General features: G+C 41.7%; 1 protein-coding gene across 3 annotated transcripts in view; it reads left to right on the top strand.

The window, feature by feature from the left end:
* Sntg2 (syntrophin, gamma 2) overlaps positions 1–20,020 on the top strand; it is a 201,492-nt gene that overhangs the window by 61,332 nt on the left and 120,140 nt on the right. The window contains exons 2-4 of one of the 3 annotated variants that reach the window (NM_001414915.1): positions 8,051–8,188; positions 13,350–13,401; positions 13,499–13,556. In NM_001414915.1, coding sequence (NP_001401844.1) covers positions 8,151–8,188; positions 13,350–13,401; positions 13,499–13,556 — 148 coding nt within the window. In that variant the 5' untranslated portion in view covers positions 8,051–8,150. Of the gene's footprint in view, positions 1–8,050; positions 8,189–13,344; positions 13,402–13,498; positions 13,557–20,020 lie in introns of all 3 variants that reach the window. The other 2 variants (NM_001414914.1, NM_001106720.2) reach the window with 2 other exon arrangements.

Below are 20,020 nucleotides of genomic sequence, written 5' to 3'. Positions count from 1 at the left end.
GCACCTATCCCAGGCCTGGGGCAGAGAGGGGAGTTTTGCTGCTGGAGCAGCAGAAGGAGGAGAGATGGTATTAGAGTATTTTCATCTCTAGAGAAATTTTTGAAAGTATGACAAAGAGATATAGCTAAAAATAATCACTAAATATAATTGACTTGACTCAGACATACTTGACTCATTCCAAGAAGGCAGGATTAGAAGGTCAGAAAGATGGAGTCTTTCTCATCCCAGATGTACTTAACTCAAAAAACTCATGTGTTGGACAATCAATGGCCACCCAGATACTGCCCCTTGAGCTCTTCGTCTCACATTAATAATTAAAGCCAGGGCCACACATGGGAACAAGGTGAGATTAAATTTTTTAAAGTATAATTTAGACAAAGTAAAAGAAACTCCCAAGAGTAGGAGGGTCCAGGAGAGGAAGAACCCTTTGAACTGCTTGTTTGGGGGTCAACATAATGTATAGGGAAACTCTAGGGATGTTGAGTTTGACTAAAATGGGGTATGTGTGCCCATAGCCTATTTCTGTCCCCCAGGAGGTGATTATAGGATGTTGATGTACTGGTCACTTAGACTGGTGAGTAATCACACTTTGAGGACTTTCCCCATCTTTGACTTGTCCATTAGCTGCTGATGCTGAGTCATTTTTCTAGTTCCTGCCAGCTCCACTGGGATTGCCTGTCACCAACCTTGTAGGTGTGCTTGGTCTCCAAGTTTGGGTGCATCTTCCTGGCTGTTAATGAAAGCATGGTCACTTTGTTCTCATCGTTGCATACCTGTTTACCTTCACCTTTTCCTTTATTGCTTATAGAAAGCTAATTCCTATCAAAAGGAAGGAAAAATAGAAGATCCCAACAGGAAACAAGGACCAACTGTGGTATATATAAAGCAAATAGTATCAGGTTTCTCCTTAAAGGGCCTTGACAAGAATGGCTCTGATTAAAATTCAAGGATTTAACCCTACATCGTTTATAAGAAACATGCTTCACAAAAAGATAATTCAAAAGACATTCCAGGTCAAAAACCAAGCGTGGGGACAGTTCCTAGGATTTCATACAGATGACTCAGGTGGCAGGAAGAAGGCCACTAAAGGAAAGATACAAACAAGCTTACCATCTCTCCAGGAGCTTAATATAAACTCCGGTTACCTTAGTAACATGGACAAAACCCTCCTTTGCTGAACTTGAGGACAGTACAATCTCATAGAAGGGTGCTGTGTTCCTTCACCACCTGTCCACTGGGAAGTAGGAACCAGACCTCTTCTCCTGTCTGGGTTACTGAGCAAGTGATTGCTCAAACACCCAAAGGGGAAGGCATTCATAATTATGTTGCAACAGGATATAAATTGGCCTTGTCCCCAGTCACATTGCGATATAGTGTCCACAGAGGTGCACCAACATAACCCATGCAGCCATTACTTGGTGCAAAAACAGGGAATTGATCTCCTGTCAAACAGGGAGTGGTGTTTGCTTAATAGTTACCTTCTATGATATGCCTTGTCTGATGTGGTGATGTTTGCTTGCTTTTGCAGTTTAGAAGTTTAAATTATCTGTCAAGAAAGTATTTTCCTTTCTGAATTTGGCAATAGTTTCCAGATCATGAGCCTTATAGTATATATTTCATATTATCTCAGACTGTGTATTTGAATATATTTAAACAATTTTTATTCTGTGTGTCAAAGGCATTTCACATGAGATTTTAAGATACAACTAGTGAGACAGTTGCTACAGTGAAGCAAGCTGGCAATTCCCTCCATCTCACAGAGTAACCCGTATGGAATTTACTCACCTAACAGAAATCTCAAAAATCATACTGTTGTAAGCATGGCATGGCCTCCGCGCTGTCCCTTATCCGCCCAGTCTTGCCTGACGTCTAACCTATGTTGCCCCATTTCCTCTGCAGCACTCCTGATAGTTTTATCTCTGTGTTTGATGTATTCATTTGTAAGACTTCAAACATAAATGAAACCAGGTCACGTGTGTATTTCTACATGTACACAACAAAATGTAGCACAGTATCTTTCATATGTGTTGAAGCAAATAACAGGTTCTCTTTCTTTATTAAGCTAAAAATAATTTTTAGGTATGTCGAGATGTAACCTGAATGTTTTATCCGTTCATCCATTGATAGAAACAGGTTGTTTTTGTTTTGAGGTAGATGCTCCTATGAGCATGAGGGTGCAGCTGTCACAGGGACATGGTGATTCCATTTAAGGCTCAGGGTACAAAGGTTGGGGGATTGCTTGGGTGACACGGCAGGTATGTTTTTAGTGTTTTGTTTGTTTGTTTGTTTGTTTGTTTTGAGGCACTCACACACCCTTTACCATATTGGCTATACCAACTATATTCTCACATCCTTTCCTTCTTTTCTAGAGCTAGAGTTTTGGGCATGCTTGGCAAATGCTTTACCGCGGAACTAATTCCTCTATCCTGTCCCTTGACTTTGATTATAGGGGTCCAACCGGGCAGGAGGGGGCATTTCATCCTCAGTGTGACTTTCATTACCCAGGTAAATAGTGCTGAGCATCTTTCTGCACGCTTCTTGGCCACCCCGTGTCCTCTTTGGAGGAAACATCCACTCAGAACCTTTGCTTTGTATTTCATCCATTTATTTGGTTTTAGTGATTGAATTATATGAGCTGTATGTGAGTTTCATGTTAGCTCCGTATTGGTTGGGTGTCATGCATCATTTCTCAGTCTGTAATTTAAGTTTCCACTGTTTCATTTTGGTTGTGGAATTGTTTTAGTTTACTACAAGCACATCTATTTTATCGTTGTTGTTATTATTATTATTATTATTTATTATTATTATTATTAACTCTGCTGTTGCACTTCAAGGTTTTTTTTGTGCTACTCATTCCAAAACTCATTGCCAGACCACTGGGTGACATGGCAGATATGCCCATTGTTAAGGAGCTCTTATTTCCCCGCTATAAACTCTGATTCAATTTCCCAACAGCTGATGTTGTTAGTGGGAGGATTTTCCTCAATGTTTCTATTGAGAGAAAGCCCTTTTATATGAAAACTGCTGATACTTTTTAAATCGAGGAAGGATGTTGAATTAGAAAATACTTTCTCTGTCTCGACTGAGATGATCATGTGGTTTTTAACTATTTAGATATAGTACATTGAATTATGTCTTGTATGCCAGGGACGCAACCTACTTGGCCACAGTATGTGCTGATTTGATTTATTGCTGAGTTTAGTTTGCTGATATTTTGTGGAGAACCCATGCATCAGCGTTGATTACGCGAGTAATCTCTTGTGATGTCATTGTTGGTCTTTGGTGTGAGGGGCTACTAGCTTCTAAATTAGCTTTCTCATATAGAGGTATTTCCTCCAGCCCTGCATTTAGAGAGATTGTGAATGCTGACATTAATTCACCTTTGAACATTTGTCAGAATTCAACTTGGAAGCCATCTATTTCTAGGCTCTTCTTAGTTGGGAACTTTTGACCAGGTCAGTATTCTGTTTACTATTGTTCTGTTCGAGGTCCCCATGCATGCTCAGTTAAATCATGTTAAGATATATTATTCTAGGAATGTATTTACTTCCTCTAGGATACTCAACTTGTTGGTCTGTGGTTGTTCTTAGCCACTGCTGGTGTTTTTATTTTTGTGGCATGTGGTGCAATATCTCCATGTTCATTCACCTTCAGATTCACTCTGTCATGGGTTCTTGATGGCTCTCCCACACCTATGTAGCTAAAACAAACATCTGTACTTTTCTCTCTGGGTTTGACTCTCCCTTATTTTCTCCTTAGTCTAGATAAAGGTTTATTTAATTTACAGAGTAATCGAAAAACCAACCCTTAGGTTCATTGAATTTTTTCCTTTGTGAATTTTATAATTTCTATTTTACTTGTTTGTTATGTTCTTCACTCTGTACATAAACCTCAGGTTTGGTTTTTCTGTCCCCTATATCCTTGGAACATGATTTAAAGACATTTATACTGTCTTTTTCATTTAAATGTAGAGATTTATTGCTATGAAAGTGCCTCTTAAAACTGGTTTGGATGGGCCAGTGAGGCGGCTCAATGCGTTTGGTTGAAATCCCTGGTAGACCTGCCCTTTACTGAAGGGACATGGAGGAGAAGTGGATTGGGTTGAAGCTGGAGTAGGGGGTGAGGGGAGGACAGAGGAGAAACTGCAGTTGGGATTCAATTTATGAAAGAGTTAAAACAACAACAACAACAACAACAACAGCACCTAATATCACCCTGGTCACCTTACTTTGATCCCTGGGACCCAAGTAAAGGTAGTAAGAGAGAACCTCATCCACAAACTTGTCCTCTGACTTCTATATACATACCCTAGCAAACATGTGTACATGCATTACTAATAATGATGTGATATGATGATAGGATATGATAAGATATGATATAATGTGATAATAATAAAGTGATTTGGGGTATACCCTTGACTTTCCTATTTCCTGTATGTCCCTTGTTTTTGGTCTTATGTTTATATAGTGACTTTTTAAATGATAATTTCTTAAATATGTAATGGTGTTGAGGTCACTGTTGGAATGGGCTTCAAATTCCTTGTTTGTTTCAGTCCCCTCAAGGTCACTAATGAGAAGTCTGGCTTGTGCTAAGAAATTCTGTTTGATTTGGTATTCCAGTTACTGAAAAAATAAATCCTAGAGGTTATAAAAATGTTTAAGTGAAATTACACATATAAACAATCTTGTGTTATATATCGTGCAGGGGGTCAATGACTAAGCTGCAGGAATAATGATTTTAAAACGTCATCTGGTGACCAGTTCAGTATTATGTCAGTGCTAACGTGAGGTACATCATTCTGCATGCCTGGTTTTGCTCAAGATGCACTTTAATTTTTATTCATTATATGACTCTCCCTTCTGTTTATTTCTTACACACATATGTTGCTTTTGTATAGGTATATGAGCTGTATGTGTATGTATGTTTGTGCTTATTTCTGTAGAAATCGGAGGTCAACCTCTGATGTCATTCCTCAGATACTGTCCATGCTGTTTTTTGAAACAGGGTCTCTCACTGGGATCTGGGACTCCAAGTAGTTTAGTCTGGGTGGCCAGTAAGCTGTAGCAATCCACCTGACTTTCCCTCCTAGCTGCTAGAATTACAAGGACATGCCACCATGCCCAACTTTTTACTTGAGTGGTAGGGACTCAAACTCCCTTTTAGCCTAATTAGTGAGCTCCAAGCCAATGAGAGACCCTGTCTCAAAAAGAGGTGGACAAAACACCTGAGGATCAACATGCGAAGCTTTCCTCTGTCCTCTACATGCAGACCCACACATGTATGTATCCACACACATTCTAATATACATATGAACAGGCATGTACACACACGAGATAAAAACCAATTTCCTCTGGCCTCTCTCTACATGCAGACTCACACTTGTGTACCCACACACGGGCTAATATGCATACACACACACACACACACACACACACACACACATAAGATAAAAACCAATTTACCGTGTCAAGTGCCTAGCGATGTGATCAGAGCTTTTCTGTCCTCACAGTAAGGAGTGTGCTGTGGAGAGAGGCACAGAGATGTTTATGCATCTAACAGTCAGCACACCAATGTTCTCAAACTACTGCCTGCTTTAACCCTGAAAGAGTGACTTACAGTTTTATCTCTGCAACAAAACCGTCACTTTATCGTAAGCTAAATGCTGTGTTGATACAAAGCCCAGCTCTTGCCTGAAGGGGAACAAGAGATTGTTTATGTTAGGGCCAAATATGAGAAATGATGATCCAGGAACTCACACTCAGTTTGCCCCACATGCCATGTCCCAATGTGGTAACATGTTCCTGATGTTTTTACAGTTACAGAACATTATAAATCAAGGCAGTTTTCAAACACACTGGGGGAATCATCAAGCAAGCAGGTGAAACGTAGCAGGGAAGTCTGCTGTGGGTTCAGAGGCTATCTGATGACGTACTTAGCTTCGTGGCTGTGAACCCACTGTTTGTCCATCTCAAAAATGTCTCAGTGCAAAATGTTGCTTTTCCTGTAAGGTTGGAGACTCCTGGCTCTGTTTTGTTTTGTTTTGTTTTGTTTTGTTTTGTTTTGTTTTCAAAAGAAAGATACCATGTGGATCACCATTTAGCAGGCTCCCCTGGTCACAATAAAGGATTCCTATGGGGCATAGATGGCACTGGGAGGTGGTTAAATGCTCAGAACAACACTGTGGCCTTTGGCTTCAGAAGGTTAGGTGTGTTCCCATATAGAGAACAAATAGAGGACATACAATAACACTGTCCACCTCAAGATGGAAACACCATGGGAGGGATAGGAGTTCATTTTTAATTAGGTTTGAATTCTTTGTTTGGGAAGGAGAAAACCCAAGTTTACTTTAAAGAAGCGGATTAAGGTAACTTTTATGTTTGGGTACCAGTGAAGGAAAAGGTCCCTGATTATCTAGTGAAAAGACTGTAACTGTTGGCTGCCATGGTACAGTGGTGAGAGTTCTGGGTTGGAGAAGGGGAGGAAGAAGGAAGATTCCTTCTTCTCCCTGCCTAGATTCGGTGCCAGCTGCGATCTCCTTGCTACTTTGCATCTGGTCCACTCTGGTGGGTTTTCTGAGGATAGTGGGCAGGGTCTATGGAGGTGAGCACACTGCACACGCCCTGGATGCTGCATCATATTTACGACAAGACACACAATTATCTCTGCCAAGCTAATTGTAGTTGGGTATAAGTGGATGTTTTCATAGGAAAAAAGTGATTAGAATAAAATTATAGTTTTGACTTAGAAAGCTTAATTATCTCCAAATTGGTTTTGTCCCTGACTTTTAATTTTTTTTAACATCTGAGGGGCTGGATTTACTGACGGTACCTGGTTCAGATGGCGAAGGAAGGCAGCAGATGGCCCATTTCAGGTTTTTATTGAGTCCTGCTTGTTCTCCTTGGCAAGGTTTTAAATGGATGGCATACAGTATTTAAATGTGTATTTCTCAGTTTCTCTATAGCTGTGAAAAGGATTATGAAAACACTTATGAGGCAGGAGGATTACACCGAGTCACTACTATATGACAGTGCTGTTGCTTCAGGCCATGGCCAGAGCATCTTGGGAGTTGCAGCACGTAGATGGCATCCTGGCATTAGAAAGCAGGGAAAGAACAGAAAATGGGCAGGATAAGATTCTCCTTTCAAAGGCCTACCCTCAGGGAGTCACTTCCTCCAGCAGAGCTGTGCCTTCCACAGTTCCATGTCCCCAATAGTCTGACTTCAGTCTGCTGGACGCCTCCTAGGCATTTCCCCAGCTAGCCAAGTTAGCCATAGAGATTAAGCATCATGTAATGTATGATCACAGTGTCACATTCACATGTTTAAGGACCAGCGCCTTGTCTTTGTCCTTCATTCTAGATAACTCTTCTCCCCTCTGAATGAATTCCAGTTTTCTCAACTCCTGGAGTCTCCGGGCCCATAGGTTTTCCTAACCAGGACAACTCACTGGCACAAGTTACTTGGCTCAATGAATTTGTTGAAAATTAGCATTGTATGCGACCGTGTGCTTGACATACTGAAATTACCTGACTTGGTATTGTGCCTTTCCACGTCAGTTGAGTGTCCTGCTTGTCCTTATCAGCACGAGCTCTTTCCTCAGAAGGCAGTTACCTAGTGTGACTGTTCTTGGTGGCAGCCCCTGTGCCATGTACTACACTTGCTGGACAGGTTCTTGCCACTTCTGTTATTGTTCTGGGTGCTGACCCTGAGGGACTCTCAGTGTTCTGAAGTTTCCCATCGAGAGCTATTGAGGGAGCTCTGCTCCCCCGGATAAACATTTGCAAATGGAGACATGGATTGCACACTCAGCCCCTCTGGTCTGAGGATGTGGAAGCATGGCTCATGAAGTCAGGAAAACCCCACGCAGCATCGGTAGGGTACCGAGAAAATGAAGCTCCACAGAAAGACTGTCTGTAAATCACTTGAGTTCCTACCACACATGAAGGGAATTGTGTGTGCACGGGTTAGGTGCTAGGGAAGGAGGCACCTATTGTCTGTCCTATACTGAGGGCTGCTGCACCCACTTGCTCATATCTCCACTCTATCCACAGACCAAAACAGCCCTGGCCTTGTTGTATGATGAAGGATTGGAAAATGCCTACGATGTCCGCCTGAAGCTGACAAAAGAGGTGCTGACGATCCAAAAGCAAGATGTCGTCTGCATCGGGGGAGCTCCTCCTGGTGCTAATGTAAGTGCTCCTGCTTCCAGGGCATGGCTCCTACCAATCCAGGACCAGGAGCTCCAGGAAAGGCCTTCAAACAGGAAATTTGCATGTTGTAGTTTACGTGTCCCCAAGTACCAGTCGATTACACCACAAAATTAATTATTATTTTTGTGTTTCTATCCCATTCCTTCTCCACTTTTTTTTCCAAGTGCATGTGGGAGTGGAGGAGGTTTGATGTACACATATGTGTGCGTGCGTGCGTGTGTGTGTGTGTGTGTGTGTGTGTGTGTGTGCAGTGTAGTCACATGTATGAATGTGTGGAGGCCAGAGGTTGACATCAGATTCTCCTGGGATTTTTTTTTTCTTGTTTCATGAGACAGGGTTGCTTATGTAACCCAGAGCACCTCAGTTTGGCTAGGCTGGCTGGACAGTGAGCTCCGGGGATCTCTGCTTGCTTAGCATGATGTGCTCTACATTACTTAGCATGGACACCTCTGGCTAGGAATGAACTTTTTAAAAATTGTATCACATATCTTTATTCCCAGCACTATGGAGGCAGAAGCAGTCACATCTCTATGACTCTGAGGCTAGCCTGGACTACATAGCAAGTTCAAAGCTAGTAAGATGCACAGAGTAAGAGTCTATCTAAAAATCAAAAACAACAACAACAATAACAAAGTGACACTGGCTTTTATTCAACCGCTGTATGGTTTGGAATAAAGAGTTCTTCACATAGCTCGGCCATCAGAGTCTGCTGGAACTAGTCATTTAGAGGAGATTGGAGGATAAGAGCTTTTGCTGCACAGACCAATCCACTCTTGGATTCATCATTGTGTTCAAGAGAAATATCAGGACAGAACCCATTGTGGGTCAGGAGGTGGTTATATGCACCACGAGATGCAACAGCCTACATCAAGGGTGGCACAGGACATCAGATCTCCTGCAACTAGAATTGTAAGCAGTTATGAGCAGCCACATGGGTGCTGGGAATGAAATCTAGGTCCTCTGCAAGAGCAGCAAGAGTCTCTAACCACTGAGCCATCCCTCTAGCCCCAACAGTGACCCATTTTAATTACCTACTGGGGTAGGTTAGCTAATGTTTTATTGGGATTGTTTTTAACTCTGATTGCAAGTAAAATAAACAAACTTTTTTTTCTAGTTTAGTTTAGAGTGATGATTAAATTTACTCCCCTAAATGAACCAGTATTTCTATCTGAAATGAGAGACATTTTTCCCCTGTGCTTTACAGGACTTGGCTGTAATCCCAGGGACCCAGGTCTGAGGGCAGGACAAGGCTGGGATCTCAGCTTCTTTTCTCTCTGTGAGCAGTTGATGTTCTGTTTACTTTTTGCCAATGTTAGCATTTCTTATTTTTACAGAGGTCGCCAGTTCATCCGTGGGTGTTTTCCAATGTATTGGTGTTAGGTAGTATGTGTTCAGAGTATTGTTTTACTGGTTTTTAAATCTGTTTTGTCTGTCATTTTAATTTCTTGCCTGGTTCTGGTTTTATTATATCATTTTTTTGTCTCATCAGTAGTTTCTCTTATTAACCTTTTCCAAAGGCTGAATATAGACACATTCGGCTCTGCTTCTGAATTTTCTTTGCTGTAATTTGCAATTTATTTACCTCTTCCTGTAGAGTTATTATTTCCTTCTTTTAAGTGTTTGGTATACTTTTCCAGCTGGTGGTTTTCATTCTCCAGACATGAGTCTTTGGTTGAGGGGGGAGTGGGGTTGACAAGTAATAACTGTATGTCTTCATGGGTACCACGAAGGCCTTTCAACACTGTGTACTGACCAATTCAGGATACGTAAACTACCCTTCATCTTCATCATTTCTTTGGGAAAGACCATTCAAAGTCCTTGCTTCTAGCTATCGTTGCTTCATTGTATTTTTGACCAAAAAAACTTTATATGATATTGATCCTTCGAAATTTATCGAGGTTGCCTTTGAGCCATAATTTATGAGCATGCCTGTGAACATTCTATATCTAACCTCCAAAAAAGGTATATTTTCTGTGAGCCATGAGGTTACCTATTTGTGTGTAACAATACAATTATTATTTTCCAGCTTATTAAACTATTGTTCAAATCTTCATAGCTAATGTTTGTCAACTTGCTCTATACACTTGTGAAGTGACTATATTTAAAATATTCAAATAAAATGGTTGATTTATTTTTATTTTTTTAAATAGTCTTCCTTAATGATGGAAAGAACCATGGTCAGAGTCAAGGCCACAGCATTCAGAGCTGGATACAGAGTTGAATGAGGCCCCTGTGTAATGTGATTGACGCCTGGCAGGGTGCAATCTGCACATCCCACTACAAATGAACATTCTTCCCCGTGCACACACAGGCCCTCCCTCACTCCTCAGAGGACCAGACCCAGGAGGGATGAGGAAATGTGACAATGCTTTCCTCCTGGGAAGTGGGTGTGTTCCGTAGGGTACTTCAGTGAATTCTCAAATTGTGTCTCATGCCCCTCCCATGATGTGTTATGAAATGACCTTTAGAAGAGATCACACTTCAGTTTCAGTCCAGCCCTCTCCTAACAATCAGCTGGCACTCAGGCCTTGGCATTTGCTTCTGACTATTAATGTGTTGAGACAAGCTATCTTCTGTGACATGGATAATTCATGCACTTTATACATCTTTTCAGTAAGCACCAAAGTGGCTTTGAAGTGCTAGAAGCTGCTTACCTATAATATTATTTCTTACCCTCAGTGACCCTCACTTCTTAACTTCTGAACTAAATTTCGTTACGATTTCTAACTTGTTTTCAGGTCTGTGCATCTAGGCTCCTGCCTCGAGTCCCAACCCTGACCCCCCTGGATGATGAATGGTGATGTTGGACCTGCAAGCTAAAATAGACACTTTCCTCCCCCAATTAATTTTGATCAGAGTGTTTTATCACAAAGCAATCCCTAGCTAAGATTTTTTTCCTAATAGGGGAATGTTCTGTTATTACAACAAGTTCTACTTTATCAGATTTATTAAGATATAAATTACAAATAAAATCACATATATTTAGAGGTACAATGTCCTGATAAATTTTGTGAATGGCTGTAGTTAAGCTAGCATATTAATTTGTGTATTCACTGTGTGTGTATGTGTATCTATGCGTGCATGCATTCTCCTGTGTGTGTGTGTAACTCTCAGTGGTATTGGAGTAGAAGATTTACCCTCCTAGCAAACTTCAAGTGTGCAATACAATACTGTGAACTGTCATCTGCACATTTTATAGTCGGATCCCCAGAACTAAACCCTTTTTTGTTTGTATTTCATTGAAATAGAGTTTCTCTGTGGCCCAGGCTAGACTCAAACTCCCCCATGTAACCAATGGATGGACATAAACTCCTAATCCTCCTGCCTCTATCTTCCAGGTGCTAGAATTTTAGACATGTGCCACCACACCTGTCTATATGTTACCTATCTTTTAGCTCACACTTTGTGCCTCTGCCTAATATTACTACATCTGCACCTTGTAACCCAGGCACCTGTGAGAGGTGAGATCATGATATATTTTTCTTCAGTGCCTGAGCTGTCTCAACATATTAATAATACTTAATGGTTCATAGATGTGGTCACAGATCTTCCCCTCCTGTTCAAGGTTAGCTGGTGTTCCACTGTGGTCCATCCATTCATCCTTAGACATTCAGCTTGTTTGGTGACTCTGAATGTTGTAACTAATGCTGTGATGAGTGTGATTTAAAGCTGTGGGGCTGCTCTCTCTTGCTGCAGTGTGGCTGACAGCACTCTTGGCCCCTCAGATACGTACTGACAAAGTGTCTGGGATGAGAGCCAGGTGCACTTGAATGTGGCCTCAATGAGGAAAATGAGAATGACCATTCTTCCCCTAAGGTTTCTAAAACACAGTCCTATCCTTGTGTGCTCTAAGAGTTCACTGCTTAGGCATACAATTTTTGCACAAAGTATAATACTGTCGGTTACGAAGTTATGCAGGGCTTTCTCTCATAGACCCTGTGAAGTGTACTTATTCTCTCTCTTTTTCTTTTCTTGTTTCTTTATTTTGAGTTTATCATATATTTAAGGCATTGACTGTGTGGGAAGGAACAGATTTGAGTCTCTGGTATCCTGCTGTTCTGGGAAGCTCTCTTAGGGAGCACAGGCATATGCCACCACATCCAGTTAGAACTTAGCCATTTTATAACTGACATAGTCCTTCCTCAGAGTATATTTACAGGCTGATACGGAATGCTGTAGAAGACATCACACCTGCCACATCAGCTTTTCCTAGCAGCCTCCTGTTTCTGCATTATTGTGGTACCCAAGTCCCAGACAAAGCAGAGTCCCCGGGTGTCCTTCCCTGACCTTCCGCCTCTGCCTTGCTTTTCAATCATTGACTCTTTGGAGCCCTTTAGTCTGAATGTTATTACTTTTCAGCTAAATATGATGTTTATGGTTCCTATAAAATACTATAGGAGAAGAAATATTTTCTCTGCATATTATTGCACCCCAGACATCTCGTCTGTCCTTTCCAAAACAGTTCTTGCCTAACTCATCTCAAGACCACATGAAGCTGGGCAAAATGTTTTCTGTCAGTTTAGACCATGGCAAAAACGAGTGGACATAATTTCATATGTAAGACATAAGAATTAGATTGCTAATTATAAGTATAAATATTTTTTTAGCTATTATTCCCATTTCGATTTAAATGTTATCAGCCACCTTTGTTTAGGGGCGTGAAAAAAAATTGCTTCTTCTGGAATGCATACTGATGACCTTGGTTGAACTAAACTGCAGAGGTCTGTGCTGGGGCACTCCCTTCTGGGGCTGGTATTAAGAGAGCAATTTCAAAAGGGAGTCAGCTTCCCCACCTGGAGAATGGACATGGGCATTGTCCCCATGGGGCTCTGTTGTCACAGCAACAATGAGGGTGAGGTAACAAACTAACCAGCTCTGTAGCAATTTTGCGTGGAATTCCAGTGATGCCTCAATCAGGACCTGATTTTCCCATGAAGTTTGTTTCCTCATGTGCAGACCACTGGTTGAAGGTTAGCTATGGTACTGCTACTTGCACAGGTTGGAGAGTGCCAAACTGGAAGTTTGTATTAAGAATCGCTTACATTTTAATTGGGAAGTTATATATGCATTCTTTTGCTCATTCTCTGATACGGCATTGTGACCTAAACTTATCTTTTTCCTAAAATTTTTTAAAGCACAGAACTGTTACACTTCGCAGACAACCTGTAGGTGGCCTGGGCCTAAGTATCAAGGTATGAGTTTGTTTTCTTGCCACCTCTGCCCCTCAGGTCCCAAAGCCCTCAGTGCCAGACCTGATAACTATGTTCTTCTCACGTCTCTTCCTTCTAGGGAGGAGCAGAGCATGGGGTGCCTGTCGTCATATCCAAAATATTCAAAGACCAAGCAGGTAAGACTGGTCCCAGTGATGGGCATGAAATTGTAACCAGTATAAGAAAAATAGCTTTTTGAGTGTTAGAAGTTAGCACACACATATTTGGCTACACTCTATAAGCTACACTTCATTGCTATAGCTGTGTGTCTTTTCAGAAGCTGTGTTTGGTTCTTTGATTCATGCTGGCTGCTCTTTCTACTTATGCTGACCCTGCCAGTCCATAAGAGGCTGTCTGCTGTGTGATGTGATCAGTTATACAGAGAGTATTCACTACTACTACAGGTCTGGGAAATGGGTTTCTTACAGTTGGTTTAAAGCTAAGAGGTCTTTAATATAGGTTGAAACCCTGTAGGGTCCACTGGCATCTCTGGTAAGAGCCTATAGACACAAAATAACATGCTCTTTGTAGAATTCCAGACATGCTTAAGAGTGACCTAGAAAGGAGGTGAAAATCTACTGCTTGGAACCAAGGTACATGGCCATTGTGGCATTAGTATCACATCAGCCCATCGCAGGGGTACCAGCTTTGATTGGTAATGACAGAACTAATGGTTTGTTAGAGAACACCATCACACAGGAAAAGGTGAGGGATGAACTTCCTTAAGGGGCAGGTCATTCTCAGCAAAACGGGTTGTTTTCCAATGGCACAAAGTGCCTTTGTTACTGGACATGCTGCCCTCAGCTTCTCATAACAGCTTCCTCTGCCCCTCCTCCAGCTCTGTCATCCCAAACCAACCCTCTGCCCAGGGAACTCTGTCCCTAGGACTGGTGTGCTGGAGTTAATATACAGATGCCCTGCAGTCTGGTCATCTGGGGGTTAACATGCCTCCTTAGGTCTCAACTTGAAAAGGAAGTAAGTCAGGATACCTAGACATGTGGTCAGTTTGGTGAACTCCCATACCTCACATAGAGACCAAGTCTAGGGGTGGCCAGCCACCATGGACTCCCATGACCCTGACTCTGTTCCTGTTAGAAACAAAGGACATAGGGCAAGGAGAGGAATAAGCTTGCGCTGTCTTTTAAAACCTCCTCATTCATTTCACCTGACTCTACTAGACCGAGAACTTGGCCCGATACAATTAGCTTTGGTCTGGATTGCATGGAACAATGTAGGTGGAGTGCTTTAATGGCAGAGAATTCAAGAAGTCTGTGTCATAGACCCATCCAAACTGCTGACAGAGATCACAGAAGGCATAGAATTGTTACAGAAACAGTTCAAACAAGAGGTGAATTTTCAGGGGAACTAGGGAGCCCCATGACACCTTTTAATACATTTTTGAGAAGGAGAGGAGTGTTCGCACGGTTCATTATAAAAGTAGAATCTACATGAAAATTTGTCTTCACCTAGGACATTTAGGAGTCAATGCAGGAATACACTTTGCCCACATCTGAGCAAGGTGATAAGCCCTGCTTAGAGCAGACAGGATATTTAATTAGGATTGAGAGCCAGTAAGCCTAAGTATGCAGCTTTCTGTGTTCCCCAGAGGCAGGAGGATGGACGACACCACCTGTGGGTCAGGATAGAAGAAATGGAAGCACACATATTAGTATGCATATATTTCCCCCTTGGTGGCACCAAGAAATTTCATTTGATCGGAAAATATGAGCTTAGCGCTAACCTTGGCAAGCAGGAAAATGAAAGAGTTATACAGTTCTCAGAATCAAATAATCATTCTTTTTGAGACTTTAAAAGCATTTAGAAACAAATGCTGTGGTTAAATTTGACTGCAGAATCTGTGTTGTTTATCAAATGTAATTGTGGAGCTGACATGCTTTGCAGAAGTGTAGGCTCTGGTGCATGGAAAGTAAAATTCTATAAGCGAGGAATAAATCAATTCTCTTGTGTGTTAGCTGTTTAATTACCTCTGCGCCCCGTCAACCATCTGCTTGGCTGATTAATAATTGAAGGAAGATTGCTCGTGTGCATTTCTCTCTATATAGGTAATCTTTGTAAACATTATCAGTTCTTTTTCAATGGTGCATTCTTTTACTCGTGGATAGGAAATGCTTCAGAAAAGGAATTAGACTAAGCAGCAGATAAAAGTCCGTGGAGAGTTTTATGTTCAATTGAGAGAGAAAATTTTGGTGTAAGAGGCCGCCTAAGACAACTGAAAAGTGGAATTGGGGCTGTGGTTTTGAGAAGAGGGGCCTACATGAGCTTTTGGGGCTCCCCCTGTGCCTGGTTACTGTGATGAGATGTGTGTGATCAAAGGGCACAGGACCTAGAAGGTTGCAATGGAGCTGTCTAGAGTTGGCATACTGGTTCAGTGCCCTTAGTGAGGGGACCCTTTTCTTCAGTTCTCTGGAGAACTGCGGTCCAGTCAGTCAGGCTTGGTGTCACCTCACATGCTTCTTTCCGTCTGATAGCCACCATTGTTGTAAGCATCCAGACCTGAGAATCTGTTGACTATGTTTTCCTGCACTGGGCCCTTTCCTACAATATCTTAGTGCTTTGATGGAGTATCTCAAAGACCCCTTCCTTCGTGTCTTCATTTTGTTCACCTTCTATTTCCAATATCCTATAATATTTTATATAAAATGTCTAAAGGAAATGTAAGTGTTATGGTTGCAGTTAGGGTTAGAGTTTGTTCTCACTTGTTCTTAACTTAATGCATGACACAGGCTCAAGGTCATAGGCAAGGAGGGCTGGCTCATCCTGGATCTCTATGTGAGGCTGACATAGGGTTATCCCCTCCACATGATGAAGATGGTGGGGAATGTGGTATTTAATGCCCAATGCTGCAGGATCCCTGGAGGATTGACCTCACAGCAGTAGGTATTCTAATCACTAATGTATGAAGGCATCAGATTCTTAGCTATTCCCAGACATGAGAAGTGCATCTCATGCTGACGTGAACATTCAGGTACACACTATCATCCATTAAAGTGTGGAGTCTTCAGACAGGCTAGGAATTGTGTAGGAAAGGTAGAAACCAGAATAAGACATTGAGGCTAGGAATACCTGTTTATTCCAAGAGAAACTGCCCATAACCAGCATACTCCAAGATGCTCATCCTGACTCAAATAGGTGTTGCAGCATCCCAGGAAGGAAGGCCTATAGAGTAAGAGCATTCTCTGTGGCTCAGAGCTCTTAGTAAGGTTCTCATTCTCTAACCACAGATGCCCCTCCGGCTGTTTCTTCTGTCTTGCTCTTGGGAGCAAGGTTGAAATAACCTGTTGGATCAAAGAAGAATGCAAAATCAGGAATTCTCGTATATTTCCAAGAATTTGTCCAATGTTGTTCAACAACATGAATCCTAGAAGTATGTTACTGAGCTTGATCCAACTATGGATCCTTGTGATACCTTACAGGAATGTCATAAGGTTGTAGAATTCAGACCACACTTAGAACCAACCCTAGGATTTAGATGAGGACAACCCTGGCCCCACTATGATCTCAGATGCCCAGAGATGTACAGGTTCTGGCCACATATGGCTAGGGAACCAGATGATCCTGGAACTGTCCATTCACAGAGCAGACGCTAGTCTGAGCATCTCTGTCTCCAAATCCTTAGTAATACACAGTGTCATTTTGATATCATGAGGGAAAAATTTATCATCACATATTTTATTCAAGGAATCTTGAAAATGATTTAAGAGCATTAAAACTTCATCACAAAATTTAGTTCCTTTGATTTCTCACCTATGTCAAATCAAATTTGTACATGTCTGTAACTGATTCATTTGGTAATTAAAAGATTCCATCACACAGGCAAAACACCCATGACTAGGGTAATTACAACTTTTGCTTTGTTCATTCCTTCCTTTCTCCACTCTTCCTTCTCTCTCTTCATTTTCTCTTAGCGTTCACACTATGACAAGCATTGACGTTGATATTGGGAGTAGTGACAAAAGACTAACCTGCTTTCATAGAGTACATTAGAAAAGGAGAGGGAAAGCACAATAGCTTTGTGTGGCTCTAGTTCAAATAAAAACATTATAATTCAAGCGTGCACTTCAGTGTTCTGTACCTCATCGAGTGGCTTCTAAAGACCCTATGGGTTCTGGCTGGGATCACCACCATATTTTAGATGGGGGACACTGAAAGCATAGACACCTGGAAGAGTTTCCAAGGATAAACATCAGCGACTGGAACAAGTCCTTGCTTCCACGTCCATCCCTGGTTTCGGGCTTCACTGTTCTATGCAGCCCCTAACAGCACTGTGCAGTTGTAACAACCCCTCGCTCACAGCACTGCAGTTGGTGCAACAGTTAACATCTCTGGTTCTTCTTCATTGACTCCTGAACATCCGTTGTATCGCTCCTTTACTGGGTTACTGTGTTGTAAGGTTGGATGATACTTAGCTTAATCATGTCTTACGGTATCGATAGAGAAGAGGTTTAAAACAGCTTTTCATATAAAGTTAGGTATAAGATCAGAATTCTTCACATATAGCGTGTCCTGATCATTAGTTGTTTAGCTGAACACAGGATTTTATTGAATACCTCAAATTGATTTATAACTAGATCATTGGTGGTTTGAATAAGAATGGTCCCCGTGGGGTCCTACATTTAAATGCTTGGTCCACAGTTAATAGAACTATTTAAGAAGGATTAGGAAGTATGGTTTTTGGAGGAAGCACATCACTAAGGACTGACTTCGAGGCTTCAAAATCCCATGCCGTTCACACTTAGCTTCCTCTCTGCTTTGTGATTGTTGATCAGGTGTAAGCTCTCAGCTCATAGTGTGGTGTCAGCTTCCTGCCTGCTGCCATACTACGTACCATATGATCTTAGCCTCTATCACTCTGGAACTATGATCCCCAGATTAAATATTTCTTCTATAAGTTACCTTTGTCATTGTATCTTATTACTGCAATGGAAAAGTTATTAAGACGGTTACCTCAAACATTTTTTTTTACTTAAACTTCCTTTTTTTAAGAAGCCAAAAGTGCTTCTTAATGTACACACATTCTCGTAAGGTTTGAGTTTTTTTTCTTATCATGAGCATTTGGAAAAAAAGAAATTGTAAAATGGCCTGGTTAATGCAGCTTGAGCCCAGACACTGGATCCCGTCTTCCACGTCTGTGGTTCTGGGCTATGCTTTGTGGAGTCATGTAGTTTATCCAGTAGGAAAGAGTATGGTGGTAAAACATGCTCAGTCTTCAGTTCCTGGAAAAAGAGCATTTGCGTTTACAACCAAGGAGGGCATGTGCTGTGCATAATGGTGTTGATGTGCATCTGCCTGCCTTTAGCCTGTGGGAATTCCTTCAGGCTTTTGTCTCATGCATGCAGTAGGGCAGCAGTGTTGAAAGAAGATAAATCTTTTATTCCAAGTTTAAGAGGGAAATATGGGTTATCACCAAGCAGCTCCACTTCCCTTTCCTAAGAGAGAAACCTCATCCTATTCTTTCCTTTCTGTCTCTCTGATTAGAGTTGGACCCCAAGTTCACCTCCTGAGAAGTTGAGGTAACTTGCTTGCCACGACTTACTATGAGAGCTTCTTCTTTACCATTAGCTTCAGGGTATATTTTCCTTTCAGGAGCCAAAGGCTCTACCTTCTTAGTGGATAACATGGTAGTTCGTGTATGAGAACACATGGCCTTGCTTGACTTGCATGCATTCTCTCCAGTTGTACCACCCAAGGCCTCCCTTATTCATCTAGGATATCTCTAGGATACCTGACCACCCTTGCCCCATGGACATCACTGCCCCATGTGCACCACTGAACCATCTTTCCTTTGCTTGTGTTCATGGACAGTTCTTCCCACTTTTATATCCTACTTTGTTTCCATCGTCCAAGCTATCTTACTCTCTGGTCTTTTTTGTTCTCATGTAACATTGTACATAGAAGACTCACAATATGGTGTGGTTTTGTGCTGTGGTTTTGTAGGTTAGAAGAGAAGGAGAAAACTGGGGAACAGGGCCCAAGCTCAGGATATGGCTCAGTACTAGACAAGGAGTCTTTGTCCTTTACTGGGAACTATTGGGAACAATATGAGAGACAGATCTGGGAGTTGAGGGTACATAATTAAGCAGGAGGCAAGCAAAAGAGTTACTGACACACTGAGATGGGACATGACCTTTGATAGTCTTTCCGGGTTACTGTACTATGCATTGTACATGGCTCGTTTTAATTTTTAAAAATGTGTAGTGGTAAGTAAAGATATGGCAGCACTGTCTGTTAAAAGTCGTTATTAGCTAGAATGAAAATGTTAGAAATAGCATCATGAAATTCCCCTGGCTCTGATTGTGAAGCTACTATTATTTTGCATGATAAAACTCTACAAATAGAGGTGCTCAGAAGCCACCACGCCTGTCGTGATTTCACTTCTTTCCATATAGGAAGGAAGATAGCGTTGACCCCATGTAGGAATGTCTACGCTGACATGGGAGTTTGTCACGTTGTTAACATATGAAGAAAGACAGCCAGCAGGAACAGCAAAGGGCAGTAGCAGGACCAGTGCAGCTGCTGCAGCAGCCTGTAGCTCTCTCCGTCTACCTTCCTTTCCTGGGAAATTCCATCATGAGTGTCTAGT

Source organism: Rattus norvegicus, chromosome 6, assembly GCF_036323735.1.
Source record: "Rattus norvegicus strain BN/NHsdMcwi chromosome 6, GRCr8, whole genome shotgun sequence".
Taxonomy (NCBI): Eukaryota; Metazoa; Chordata; class Mammalia; order Rodentia; family Muridae; genus Rattus; species Rattus norvegicus.
The sequence above is the reverse complement of the archived record's forward strand: the minus strand, read 5'-3'. Positions and strand labels throughout refer to the sequence as shown.